Here is a 15,126-nt window from a genome sequence, read left to right on the forward strand (position 1 = left end):
ATAAATTGCAAAGGGTACTTCTCCATTGTTATGCAAGCAGCTGTGTACCACGGTGGCCAATTTATGAATGTCAACATGAATTGCACTGGAAAAATTCATGATGCCAGGGTTTTCTGCTGACTGGGAGTCTACATTCATGGACGGGCTATGACACTATTCCCACCAAATGACTGTCATAAATGGAGTTACTATCATTCTGGGGGACCCCACATGCCCCTGTTGACCTTGGCTTAACTGTACCCTGATATCAGAGGCCCTGGCAAAAGGTTTAATTACACTCTGAGCAGTTTTAGAATGGTTGTTGAATGTGCATTTGGCAGACAGAAATCCCACTGGCAGCGTCTACAGACCCGTTTGGATTCCAGTGTCATCAATGCTGTGCTCATACTGTGGCTTGCTGTGTTCTTCACAATTTTTGTGAGCCATTTCCCCTTTAATGGACTGCTGAACGGGTATACTCAGCCAGAAAAGTGCACCAACCACAGATGGAGCTGGATGCACATGGGCAACAGAAGTTAGGCAGGCTTTGTGCTCCCACATTACAGACTTGCATGGGCCAATGAAGAGGGAGAATAGTCCCTTTATAAATATGCTTGTTGAGGGGAGTAAGGGTGAGGCGTTGATTGCCATGAAATGTACTTATGAATGCAGAGTAGGTAAGGATACACGTCTGTCTTGGCCAAGCTTGGTGGGAAGGTGTAGAGGAGAGAGTTGTTCCACGGGATGAGGAATGCATTTCCTAGGGATGCAGTCCCGAGTCCCGCTCTGGAGCAAAAACAGCTGACATTTTTGATTCTGGGTTGTGGCAAAGAGGTCTATTGACGGGGTGCCCCAGAGGGAGAAAAAATGTTAAAGTATTGCAGGATGCAGTTCCCATTTTGTGTTCTGTTGAGAAGTGTCTGCTGAGTGCATTGGCAGTAGTGCTGTGGGAGCCTGGTAAGTAGGAAGCGATGGTTTGTATTTGATGTTGTATGCACCAATTCCATATTTGGATGGCTTCCATGAAAAGGGAATGTGAACAGGCTCCCCCTTGTATGTTGATGTAGTACATACATACTATGTTTTCTGTTAAGACCCAAATAGATTTGTTCCTTATGAGGGGAAGAAAGCAAAGGCATACTCGCCTCACTGCTCTGAGCTCTAAGAGATTTATGTGTAGGTGCGTCTCTGATGCAGACCACCAGCCTTGTGCTCTGTGTCCCCCTAGATGCACTCCCCAACCAATTAGGGAAGCGTCCATGGTGAGCGTGAGCGTTGGGGATCGTTGCTGGAAGGAAACCCCTGTGCAGAGGTTTTCTGGTCTTGTCCACCAATGTAGGAAAGCTAGAACATTGGGAGGAGGAGTTAGCAGCGTCCCTAAGGTGTGTCTGTTGAGTTTGAAATTGGAATTGAGCTAGCCCTAAAGTCATCTCATGTGTAGCCTGGCATACTGGACCATGAAGGTGGTGGCTGCCATGTGACCAAGGAGCTGTAGACAGATTCTTGCCTGTGTCCTGGGACGAATAGAGACCGTGCGTATGAGCTGCGGGATAGCAAGGAATCTGTGATATGGGAGCGAGGCTCTGCTCTGGATTGAGTCGAGATGAGCTCCGATGAACTCGATCTGTTGTGTAGGTGACAGGGTGGATTTTTGGATGTTTATTTGGAGGCCCAGGCTGTGAAAGAGGGAGATGGTGAAATGAGTAGCTTGAAGTGCCTTGCCATAGGAGATGCCTTTGATGAGGCAATTGTCCAGGTAAGGGAAAAGCGTGATCCCATGTTTGTGGAGGTGAGCCACGACCCCGGCTAGAGTTTTGGAGAAGTCTCTTGGTGCTGTGGAGAGGCCAAAAGGAAGAACTCTGTATTGAAAATGGTCGTGACAATTGCGAATCGTAGGAACTGTCTGTGAGCTGGATGAATTGGTATATGAAAATAAGCGTCCTGTAGGTCAAGGGCTGTGAACCAGTCCCCTTGATCCAATGCAGGAATTACTGTGCCCAGTGTGACCATCTGGAATTTTTGTATCCTCACGAATTTGTTCAGTCGGCATAGATCTAGTATAGGCCTCCATCCTCCGGTCTTTTTCTGCGTCAGGAAGTAATGGGAGTAGAACCCTTTCCGTCGATGTTGCGTCAGCAATTCCACTGAGCCTAGCTGGAGAAGGTGAACCACGTCTACGCGAAGTAGGTGCTCGTGAGAGGGGTCCGTGAAGAGGGACAGGGAAGGGTAGGAGTATAGGATATGAATGGGATAGAGTAACCGGACCAAACTATTTCAAGGACCCAGCGGTCCTGTGTAATACGTTGCCAGGCATGTTGGAAACTCTGGAGGCGGTGGCCAAATGGGCAAGTAGGCTGTGGAATCAAGGAGTGGTCGCTCGACCAATGTTTCAAAATTGTTGTTTATTCCCGGATGGGTGGGAGGTGGTTGCTTGAGCTTGATTTTGTCTGCGCTTAGGGGGTCTAGAGCGATTCCTCTTTATGTCATATGGCTTAGGTTGAAGCCGATAATATTGTTGTGTGCGCAGTCTTCGGTAAGGTTGGTATTGTCGTCTCTTGGGAAGAGATGGGTGAATATGCAGGGTGCGCAGTGTTGCTCTACACTCTTTCATAGTGTGAAGTAGTTCATCGTTTTTTTAGAAAGCAGTTTGTCTTTATCAAAGGGGAGGTTCTCCGCTTTGGTCTGCAGATCTTTAGGGATGCCAGATGCAGAAAGCCATGAAGATCTGCACATAACCACAGCAGTTGTAGTAGTACAGCCGCAGTGTCCACCGTGTCTAAAGAGGCTTGTAGGGCCATTCTGGAAATCAATTGGCTCTCGCTCAGAATTGATTTAAAGTCCATTCTCCTATCCTCTGAAATGCAAGTGCTAAATTAAAAAAGTTTATTATAGTTATCAAAGTCTTAACTGGGGAGGAGTGCAGAGTAGTTTGCAATCTTGAATTGTAGAGCGGAGGACGTGTAAACCTTGCGTTTAAGGTCCTTATCTTGCAGGGTGGGCCAATATTGTGGCTGTTTTGTCCTTTGTGCGACTGTATCCATGACGAGAGAGTTCGGTTGTGGGTGAGAAAATAGGAAGTCAGCATCCTTAGCAGGAACATAGTATTTACATTCGGCTTTTCTGCAGGTAAGTAATAAAGAAGCTGGAGTTTGCCAGAAAGTGTCAGCTGGTTTCTTGAGTGCTTCATTTATAGGGAGCGCGATCTTTGAGGTGCAGAGGATTGAAGGATTCTGAGGAGTTTGTGTTTGTCTCCTGAACCTCTTGTAGGGGGATGTCTTGCCTGAGTGCCACCCCCTTGAAAAGCTCTTGAAACTATTTACAGTCATCCATGTTCTGTGGAAGTGGGCGGAGAGGGCTCCGTCTGGAGCAGATGGAGAATTAGGGTTCAGTGAGCCAGGATATGGTTCATAGCTCATGTTCTCAGGAGGGGGTTCAGGTACTCTAGAAGTGGACAGATCTGGAGATCGAGGCACAGATGCAGGTAGTGGTTTCGTGGAAGAGGTCTGAGGATGAGTGGTAGGAGGATGTGGCCAAGGGTACCACTGAGGCCAAGGCATAGGGTAGGAGAACCCAGGTGCCATCCAAGGGGGGGCGAAGTAGGGAAACTGAGGCTGGTGGCTGAGGACCGTAGCCTGAGGTGGAAGAGGGTCCGGTGGAGGAGGACAGGCAGGTGGGGAGAACTCTGCCTGCTCCTGTATATCGGGTTCGCTGTCAGTCAAGGTAGCCAGTTCAGGTGGTGAGAGCGGCTGTTCGAAGAGTGAGTTCTGTGTATCCAGGAGCAGAGTTAGGCTCAGGTGGCACTGAGAGATCACACTGAGTGAGGAACTGTTGCTCCTGCTCCCTGGGCTGAGCTGAGCCTGGACTGTGCTCTAGCACATTCACAAGTGAAAGTGAAAGCGTCACCAGTGCCGCGCGTCTGTTGGAGGTGCCCTGCAGGGAGTTCGCTGCTGGTGCCGGGGCAGGCTTGGCGCCGATATTCTTCCTGGCACTGTGCCTATTTTTAGCGTGGAGGAGCTCGGTGCCATGGAGATCTTCCCAGTATGGAAGGTCAGGTTCCTGCCTCTGCGGGAGCCACGGCTGAGGCTTTAGAAAGAGTTGAGGTGCCTGCCTGTGGCGCTGTCAGCACAGAGAGTAAGGATCTCGCGGGAGACCCTTTACCTTTGTCAGAGTCTCTCCTATGAGACTGCTGTGCTTCTTGCCTCTGCTCCAAAGTGGGTGAAGCAACGCTCCCAATGGTTTGGATCTGGCCGGGGAGCGCGTATGAGCAGGTTTAACTTTCCCCGTCTCCGAAAGTGGCTGGAGGGATTTTTCCATCAGAAGCATTTTAAGCAGCAGGTCTGTGTCGCGCCGAGCCCTTGACTTGAGGCTTGTACAGTGGAGGCATTTTGCGGGAATGTGGATTTCCCCGGGGCACTTCACACAATGTGAGTACCCATCGGACCGTGGCATGGAGTCCTGACAGGAAACACACTTTCTGAATCCTGAAGCCCCAGGCATTGCGAACTAGAAATGGCAGGGGAGAGTGTCTCAGCAGGAGACAAGCCTGAAGCGAAAAGTTTTTTTTTTTCCTTTCAACTAAGTAACTAAACTATGTAACTACACTAAAGGAAGGGCAACAATTGGGATGTAACTAATAACTATTTCTATATTCTTTGTTACTTTTTTCCTACAGAGACCAAGGAAGAGAAGTAGGTCTGCCCCGAGTCCCGTCTTCAGCCGGGGATGGTTGAGAAGGAACTGAGGGAGGTGAGAGACGCCAGGCACTCAGGAAGATTCCAAAGAGACGGGAGATACCAACTGAGCGCCTGCGTCCCGACCAGGCACTGCTGCCGAAAATCTCCGATCAACGGCGCTGGGACGCACTGACACCTAGAGTGGAGTACTCACAGGGACAGCACTCGAAGAAGAAAGTTAATTCACAGTATGAACGGATGTAAGAAGTGACTGATGTATGTATTGATGTAAGTATTGATGTATTGATGTAACTAACTGTATTGAAAAATAGCACTTACATACCAAGTCCAATTATCTCTGATCATGTATTTATTTACCTTTATTATTGAAACACACGTTATATGATGTGATGCAGTGATAGCAATGACATTTCTTACTAAAATAAAAAGCTTTATTTAGAAACATTTATTAGAAAAATACAACATTAACACATTGCCAGGCAGGCCAGCTGCCATCACCATACCAGAACACCAGTAACACAATCTTACAAACAAACAGTGCATAAACAAGCAAAAACATCTACAAGACAGAAACCCCCTACTGTGCATGTTCCCTGGCTCCCCAATCTCCTTTCCCTTCCTCCCATGTTTGCCAAGAGCTAGGCACCAGGGGAGGGCAGAAAAGGCATCTGTGGGAGAGGATGTCAGTATGGAGGACTGAATGGGGCACTGTTGCCCTGCCCAGCTATTGCCTGATTAACCTAATTGCCTTCTATGATGAGATAACTGGCTCTGTGGATTGGGGGAAAGCAGCGGACATGTTATTCCTTGACTTCAGCAAAGCTTTTGATATGGTCTCCCACACTATTCTTGCCAGCAAGTTAAAGTAGTACGGACTGGCTGAATGAACTATAGGGTGGATAGAAAACTGGCTAGATCATTGGGCAGTGATCAATGGCTCCATGTCTCGTTGGCAGCTGGTATCAAGTGGAGAGCCCCAAGGGTCGGTCCTGGGGACGGTTTTGTTCAATATCTTCATTAATGATCTGGAGGATGGTGTGGATTGAACCCTCAGCAAGTTTGCAAATGACACTAAACTGGGAGGAGTGGTAGATATACTGGAAAGTAGGGATAGAATACAGAGGGATCTAGACAAATTAGAGGATTGGGCCAAAAGAAATCTGATGAGGTCCAACAAGGACAAGTGCAGAGTCCTGCACTTCAGACAGAAGAATCCCATGCACTGCTATAGACTAGGGATTGAGCGGCTAGGCAGCAGTACTGCAGAAAAGGACCTAGGGGTTACAGTGGATGAGAAGCTGGATATAAGTCACAGTGTGCCCTTGTTGCCACGAAGGCCAATGGCATTTTGGGCTGTATAAGTAAGAGCATTGCCAGCAGATCGAGGGACATGATCATTCCCCTCTATTCAGCATTCGTGAGGCCTCATCTGGAGTACCGTGTCCAGTTTTGGGCCCCACACTACAAGGATGAGGAAAAATTGGAAAGAGTCCAGCAGAGGGCAACAAAAATTATTAGGGGGCTGGAGCACATGACTTATGAGGAGAAGCTCAGGGAACTGGGATTATTTAGTCTGCAGAAGAGAAGAATGAGGGGGGATTTGATAGCTGCTTTCAACTTCCTGCTTTCAAAGGGGGTTCCAAAGAGGATGGCTCTAGACTGTTCTCAGTGGTAGCAGATGACAGAACAAGGAGTAATGGTCTCAAGTTGCAGTGTGGGAGATTTAGGTTGGATATTAGGAAAAACTTTTTCACTAGGAGGGTGGAGAAGCACTGGAATGGATTACCTAGGGAGGTGGTGGAATCTCCTTCCTTAGAGGTTTTTAAGGTCAGGCTTGACAAAGCCTGGCTGGGATGATTTAGTTGGGGATTGGTGATGACTAGATGGGGTTGGACTAGATGGCTGAGCAGGGGTTGGACTAGATGACCTCCTGAGGTCCCTTCCAACCTTGATATTCTATGATTCTATGATGGGGCCCAATTGCATGGGCCACCCAGTCACGGAGTTGTCCAAGCTGCTCCTGGACTGCAGCACAGGGTACTGCAAAGGGGACTCAAGCCATGATGCAGCAGGGGCCAGTACTCATGAGGACATTAGTGATAGCAGCCATTCAAATAGTTCCTTCTGCTGAGTTCTGTCATCCTCCTTTAGCAAATGTTCCTTTTCTAGGAACTAGGAAGCAAATGTTAGCTCCCACACTGCAACCCTGTCCTCAAGCTGTACAGCCAGTCTGAACCTTTCTGCTTGCGTCTCATCATGCCTTTCCTCTAGCCATAAGTCCCTCTATCTTAGGTAATGGACCTCCTTGTTGGCCTTGTCCAGAACTACAACTATAAGTTCATCACAGAAATGCTTCCTTTTGGAATGGTCCATGAAGGTACACTGACACAGGCTTCTTCTGCACTGTAGAAGTACCAGCTTGTAGAAGCGGAGGGGCCTGGAATAAGGCAAGACAGAGAGGGTTTCTGTCTCAAATAGCTCTGTGCAGGAGCACAGAAAAAATCCTTGTGGAATTTCAAGGACAAATTACTTTTAAAAACGGAATTTCAATATATTGTGAGGGGGATGCTTCAGCCCCCAGAAGCTCCCTGCACACAGCCAGGTTAATCACAGTGAAATAAGTACAGAGACAATGGCAAGTTAAAAATCAGAACTGCCTTCTCCCCCTCCCCCAAGAATTGCAGAACAACTTGGGTTGTGGGAGGGCAACGGCGATCAGTGGCTGTTCCACAAAAGGTAGCTCTATCACTTCAGGCATTCCATGTTTTGGAGGACATACCAGTTTTTGTGGTGCCCGACTGGCAAATAGAGGTGTTACTGCAAGCTGCCTATGGGAAACCAGCAATGTATGCCACTGAAATATGCAAAGTAGTGACTGAACAGTGCCTCTACGAGTGGAGTGGGATGGTCAGCTACCAAAATGGCTCTGGAAAATATCCCCTTTCCCAAAATGTGACTCCCTACTTGGAGTTCCTGCTATGGGAAAAGTTTGCAGCTATCAGCACCTGGGATTGGGTCAGAATTTATGAGGGAATCAACAAGATGCTGTGAGAGCATCCACATCACTGAGCCAGTTATGACTGCATGCAGACGCACAGAACTCCACAGCCATTCCCACATCCCCAGCACATTTCTGGACCAAACCAGAAATATTTGGGACAAATGATTTTGTCACCTATGGACTGCATTTAATTGAAATGGACCAGATTTGTAAATGGAACACATTTTCATAATCCCCCCAGTTTACTGTTTTCCAAGTACCTCATTACACTGTTGAGCGGTTACAGAGCAGTGTACTTATGGGGATAGCAACGTAAACTTGTTATTTTTAACAACAGGAATGTGCTATCAAAAATGTGTGGCTTTCCAGTAAAAACTCACTTTTAAATGTGTTATTAACTGTTTGCATTTCCTGGTCTCCATTTTTGAATTCTGTTTGGTGAACACTGAGGCGCTGGCAGACAATCTGCCACTAGTGGTTACGCACTGCTACCCAGGGCTAGTACCAACTTTTGCATTCATTCATAGAATAGAAATCACTCCCATTTCTATATTAACAAACATTAAAATGGAGCCGGAAACTTACAAGGCTCCGTGGCAGGCCATTCCACTATGGGGCACCAAAAAACTCTTCTGAGTACAGCCCCGAGATGAGTTGCAGCTGCTCCTTTGGCAAACCCTCCTCTGGGACTGGTGTCAGCAGCAGTCACTTTGCTGACTTCATTTGGTGCCAACTGCTGGTTCCCATGCTGGACTCTGGAGCCTGCAGGTTGCCATCTTGGCTGACCAACTCATCATGCACCACCACTGGTTCCATGCTCAGCACAGCACATAGCATCTGATCAAACTCATCATAAAAAGGCATGACTGTTGGTGGGTTGCCTGACACGTGGCTCTTGTTGCTATTTTTTCTGGTACTCAGTTTTGAGTCACTTAATTCCCTCTGCACTGGGCCAGTAAATTTCCAATGCTGCCAGCTTCTTCGCCATTTGGTGTTATATGTGGTCATTCCTATATATGGTACTTTTACTAAAATCCACTGTTTAGCTGGACTCACTGTAGAGATTAACCAAAATCTGCCTGCGCTCCCACAACCATGAAGCAGCGTGTTTTGCAAAGGACTCCTTCTGGTCAGCCTCCACTGCAAACGCAAAAGGTTCTCCAAAGTTGTGTTTGCAGCTCAGTGGTCAGAATAAAACGGAAGGGCTAAACACCAACTTGCTGAGCTGCTGTACTAGAAGGGGGTTGCTTCTGTTTCCCTCAAGTAGATTGTCCTCTCGCTCTTTCCTCCCCAAGAATTGCCAAAGAATGTCAGCCCAAGGGATTATGGGATACTTTTGCAGACTCTCAGGACCCGAGTCCAGGGGAGACTGTGTTTACCCAGGTTTGAATCCAGGGTCTTGGCTTGACCCCTCCAAATTTGTGGGGTCCTAGAACCCTGGGTGCAAGCCTGAGTCAAGGCATTTGTGTGCAGGCAGAAGGGGTCTTTAGGTACAAGCCTGACTATGGGCTTACACTACAGTATAGACATGCCTTCCAATAGTTCTTTAAGTGAACGTGACTAATGTCATACAGAACTATGCAACATTTGCTCATTCTCCCTCCTCCACTCCCCCAACCCCCCGCCCCTCCCAAAAAGAAGAATTACATATGCCGTGTACTGTTTTGGCAGGGTTTGGGGTTTTTGTTTTGAAATGTATATGTTGCTATGTGTTAGAGTAGGAAAAGTTGAAAAAGTGCACCTTGCACTTGGAACAGAAGGTGATGTTGTTTGTGATGGTCCTTTGTTCCTGTGAGAGTTTGTTCAAATGTCTTGGAACAGCTCCTGAAAGTTCTGTCTCCATTACATAGGAGTGTTACCTTTATCCTAGTGAGTGTAGAGACCTCTAGGATGATTTTTTTCATTAAGCTTCTACTCAGTTTAAGAAGTAAAACAAAGAATTTCAATTGTTCCACTATAATTTACATAGTTACTACAACTAAAGTTTATCAGAAAAGGTGAATTTATTGAGCCAGATCGAGGCCACCTGTTCCACTCCCTTGGCACTGCTCCAATGATGCAAGGCCAGAAATTTGCCTGAACAGGTAGCTGGATTCTGCGGGTGCCACGAAGCCATCCTAGCCACCTCTATGGCAGCTGCTCCTCCTCCTACTCCCCAAGGCACAAGTTACGTGTGTGCAAAAGTATGCTGTATTCTGGTGAGCCCTGGCAGTTGGGTCCTTTAGGCACTATTCTAGTGGCAGCTCCAAGGTATAGTGAGGGCTGGGTTCAGTCCCCAGACAGCCCTGAAGACCAGGAGTACTATAAATGTGACTTAGAACCACCCTTCCCCCCTCCCATCACCTCAGTTCCTGCACTGAGCACAGGCTAGCCAGATCTGTGGACCTAGCTCATTGTTTTATTCAAATGAAGGGTTGTAAGTAGGGGGGAAATAATGCACTTTATCAAGCTACTTAAAGCCTGTGGACAGGACAGCCTGTTCATTTCTCTTTCTTGCTAGGTCATTACATCAGGAGTAAGCAAAGTATTTAGAATTCTTAGAAAACGTATTGTTCAGAAGGCTTTTGCTTAATCTTAAAGTGAAAATAGTCAAGAAATAATTACTTTTCTTCTTAGGATGACTTTTACCTTCCTGGAGCTCAGCACTTCCCCAACAAGGTCAGTTACATAGCTTGACTAACACTGCATTACACAATAACTGGCATATAAGATTTATTTTTTTGAGAAATACGGGAACATTACTTACAGATTCTTCTTGAATGAGTCCAATTGTTTCTGCAACAACTGCAGCCAAGTTAAAAGACGGCTTTGCAACAGGATAGCTTCCCATCCCTTGTTTATCTATGTGGATAGAAAAAGGCATAATACATACATGATAATTTTATTCTACCCTTACACAGAGACTATGTAAATTGAGTCAGATTTAAGAAGAGTCCATAAATGGAAAACCACCGCACAGCGACAGAAGTGTGCTGAGCTGTTTGGGACATGGTCAATTTAGTGAAAACTTGGGATTCTTGTCTATACAGAAGGGATTCTTGGGAAAACTTTGGATTCTTGTCTATCTCTTCTATTCATATGCAGTCCCCCAAAATCAAACTGTACAGAGACAATCTGAGCAGAAATTACCCTTTCAAGCTAGAGTATGAGTGCCATGAAAGTAGCAAGTGGACTGGTGCAGTACGTATGTGTCAATTGTGATAGTGCACCAGAAAGTAAACGTAGAAGATGTAAACTTTTTAAGTCTAACTTTTCTAACACACTGCACGTACTATAAAACATTTCACACTCAGTGACTGGGAAAACTGAAGTAAAGCATGACATTCTATATTCTTTAGAATAAGAGTAACATTACCTAAAGAGGTAGAGTACTATGCAAGGTTATTTCTTAGTTACTGCATTTTTAAGATTACTGAAGATACCTAATTAATTCCTTCTTAATGATTACATCTATAAAATATAAACCGTAAAATCTCACTACAGGCTTACACACCAAATATATTTGATCCGATTTTAGTGGTTAAGCAGACAGCAGAAAATAAGAATATTAAGATTCCAGTCAAACTAATGTGTTAAAGAGTCATTACCTTTGGCTAGCCTCAATGACTATGCTTCACAAGCGGTCAGATTTTTTTCCTGACGTCTCTGCATATCTGGAAATGGCTACCTTTTCCAACACACTTCTCTACTGGTAGCCAGGCAGCAGTACCGTGTTTACCATAGCGCCAGTGGCTCCATGGCACCGGGCCCAGAGTTAGAAGGGGCCGCGGCCAGCCCGATCCCCAGGCTGGCTGAGCTGGCCAGGAAAGCTGCCCCCGCCCTGCCTCTTCCCACCCCTGCTCCGCCCCAGCCCTACCCCCACTCTACCTCTTCCCCAGAGCTAGGTCCCAGGGGACTGCAGCACGAGTCGAGCGCCCTGCACTCACCAGGTGGCAGGAAGTGAAGTGACCTGGCCCCAGCCTGCTCCACTCCACTGGCTCCCAGCCATGCTGTTGGTGAGTGCTTGGGGGCAGTTCTCCCCTGCCCCCCAAGTCCCAAGGCTGGGAGCCAGAGGAGCAGAGTGGAGCGGCCTGGGGCTGGATCACTCCACTTCCCGCCACCCCATGAGTGTGGGGTCGGGCCCGCCCTGCAATCACTGGGTGGCAGGAAGTGGAGCGACCTGCCCCAACCTGCTCCGCTCTATTGGCTCGTGCTGGGGGGTGGTTTCCCCCGTCCCCCAAGCCTGGGGAGGAGATGGAGCAGTGGGGAAGGGGCATGGGACGGGGAAGGGAAGGGGATGGGGGAAGTGGAGGCTGGGGAAGGGGCATGGGATGGGGAAGAGAAGGGGATGGGGGAAGCTGGAGCCCAGCATGTGGCATCCCCTTGGCAGAAGCTGACGCTCCCCTGTTAAGCAGGCCCATCGAACCCTCACCCTGAGAAGCACCACTCCCCTGCATCTGTACCACCCCAATGAGCCCCCCCCAGACACCCTCACCACTGAGCCCCAACCACCTGCACCCCTAACCCAAATGAACCCCACCTCCCCTGGACCTAGACCCCACCCCCGTTGAGCCCCAACCACCTTCATCTGAATTCCCTGCAGAGTCCCATTGCCCCTGCACCTGGAACCCCCCAATGAGCTTCTGTGCATCCAGATCTCCCACTGAGCCACCCACACCCAGACTGCCCCACAGAGAACTCTCTTACCCCCACCTGGATCCCCCCAACACTAAGTCCCTCTGCACTTGGATCCTGCTGCTGAGCTGAGCCTGCTCACCCACACTGGTGCACCTGGCACAGGGGGGCAGGGCCCCAGGGTGTTTCTGGGGCAGGTCTGGCCCTTGCACTGTGTCAGGGTTGGGTGCACCTCACTCTGAGTCCCTGTCCCGGGGTAGGGTCGAGGGAGGCTGCAGGGTAATCTCCCACCTCCATGCAACCAGTGGCCTGTGCTCCCCATTGCCATGTTGGAGTCTCCACCTTTATTTATTGACAAATAAAATTAGCAGAATTTTAAAATACTGTGCACAGAATTTTTATTTTTTTGGTGCAGAATCCCCTCAGGAATATGGGGTGCTGTGCTGCTGTAATGGTGGGATTGTGAGGAAGGTGGTGGGCAATGGGGAAGTCTATGGGCGAGGGGTGTGGTGTGCAGGGTGCTGTGCAGTTGTGGTGGGAGGCCAGCGGGGTAGGTCTCTGAGAGGGGTGGGGCTAGACATAGAGATCTGTGGTGGAGGTCTCTGGGCGAGGGGGTGCTGGGCATAAAGGGTGGGGCACTGGACAGGGTGGGCGGTATGGTGCGGGGGAAGGGTCATGCTGGCAGCACAGGGCTGGGCAGGACAGTGTGCGTCTGGCAGCTGCAGGTTCATAAACAATGCCCTCCTGCTGTGCTGCGCAGAATGGGGCTGCTCCCGCCACACCGTGCCTCATTGCCCCCAGCCCGCCCTTCACTCTGGAGACTGATCATCCCACCCCCCTGCACCTTGCCCACAAATGGGGGCCCACAAATACGTTTTGTGCCGGGCCCACAAAAAGTTAATTCAGCCCTGCCAGGCAGAACAAGTAGGGTGCTGAGCATAGCAGCAATATCCAAACAGACATGGAAGCACAGAGCAAATAGACACAGAAGAATGGATTGGGCTCCCTTTGATTTCTGCATTGTCCCCAAAACCCCTCCTTGTTGAGCATAAAGGAAGAAAAATCCTGAGTGGAGAAAGCAGATGATATGCTATCATCATGCCTCTGTGACAAAAGCCCCCAAAACTCTACTCCGAGTTATCAAATTAAGTACTTCCACCTCAGTTCAAGGGAAAATTGAGTTTAGGAAGTGGTGTTAGGAAAAGTATGTTGAAGTAATAGTAGCACAGTTTTTATATGGTCATATATTGACTTTTTAAGGATGCTGGGATACAGGATGATATCCTTTACACCTACACCCACCACGGTCATTTTACGTTTCTGCAGAAGACAGCAACTGATAGTACACTAATTGCCTGTAATCTTCAGCCTGCTCTTTACTGAACTAATTGACAAAGATTTTAGAATTAGCTAAATAAACTGCAAATTTAAATACTCATTTGCTAATGCAAATAGGTGATTGCAGGCCGAAGTGTGTAGCTACATGCACAAAATAGGTAGTGTAACATGCAATTATCTGCACCCAACCATGCAACTTGGCTATTTTGGAAAGTTTGGCCCCCAGTAACGCAGTTTTACCAGGCTTATTTAATATCAGATTTTTTAAAACTGATCATAAAATTTAATTATTATTATCCTGCATTTCAATATGATGTTATGCTACATAGTACACAAAACAACATTGTTATTTCACATTTTATTGGAAGTTCTTCTTCTGAGTGAAGAATTTTTCCATTTTGAAAACATTATCCAGAGTAAATTTACTGACAACGAAACTCAGCATTTCAGGATAGCCCATTTAATCTATGGGCAAATTACTCCAACTGGGTTAAAAGAAAGATCTTATTCTAACTGTCCTAACATATTTTAGAATATTTACTATCTGCTTCTAATATAGAGGAATTTAAAATTCAAACTCAGATTATTGCTTCAGACAGCTAATTACTTTAAAAATAATCCCACATTGAAGGAAATCTACGCTGTCTCCTAAAAACAGAAACATGGCGGCAGACATGAGGGACTGATCTGCTGTAAAATAGTTGCCTGTGAGGTCTGACAACTTAAATATTTTTAATGCCATATGGTTTTACAGAATCTCTCATTACTTAACTGTATATATGGAATATGAAATGTTCACAAATTTGTAAAATTTTTTTACACAATTTATTCAATGCATTATATTTTTCCCCTTAAAGTTACTTATTTAAGATTTAGATTAGGGAAATAAAGAAAGGTAAACTTGTCTTCTTACAGAGTTGTAGAACAGCTCAGTTCATTAAATCAGGGGGAAATAATGGGCTTTCAGGTGAGAAACGTTAAAGAGTCCTACAGAAATAGCACTGTTTCAGAAAGTATCTCCAGTCATCTAATTAAATATTCCCAGAAAAATCCAGAAAACGGATATTTCTGGAAATTACAAGCTTGACATCTTGTTTCTAAAGTAAAGAACATGAAATGGAGAAAAAAATAAAGCTACACCAACCCATGATTATGCCAAGAATACAGGAGCAGAAACCAAGTTTAAACATTTGGAATCAAATGGGAGAAAAGATTTTAGTTATAACTTCTTGTACTGGAGACAGCGCTGGATGACTACAAGAATAGTAAGATTTAGCACTTACAGTATTTTAATCTATTTTATAGACATTAAAAGACTTTCCCAAAATGACAATGGAACTCAGTGACAAGAACGGGAACTAGATCTCAAGAGTGTATGCCAGCTCACTGAGAAATATCCACAGTAATTATGGGATTAAGATTACTCCTTTTTTCTTGCTCAAGAGCTCAAATTGAAAACTACAAATTGAATTTGAGTTACTGGTTACCCATAACTGCCTG

At 46.7% G+C, this 15,126-nt stretch overlaps 1 protein-coding gene across 1 annotated transcript in view; it reads right to left on the reverse strand.

Annotated features, from left to right (window-relative positions):
- The window catches only part of RBBP8 (RB binding protein 8, endonuclease), a 65,047-nt gene that overhangs the window by 19,251 nt on the left and 30,670 nt on the right, over window positions 1–15,126 (reverse strand). The window contains exon 11 of the mRNA XM_077810375.1: window positions 10,421–10,515. Within this exon, the coding sequence (XP_077666501.1) occupies window positions 10,421–10,515 (95 nt within the window). The remainder of the gene's footprint in view (window positions 1–10,420; window positions 10,516–15,126) is intronic.

The sequence above is a fragment of the Eretmochelys imbricata genome, chromosome 2 (assembly GCF_965152235.1).
Source record: "Eretmochelys imbricata isolate rEreImb1 chromosome 2, rEreImb1.hap1, whole genome shotgun sequence".
NCBI classification, from domain to species: Eukaryota; Metazoa; Chordata; order Testudines; family Cheloniidae; genus Eretmochelys; species Eretmochelys imbricata.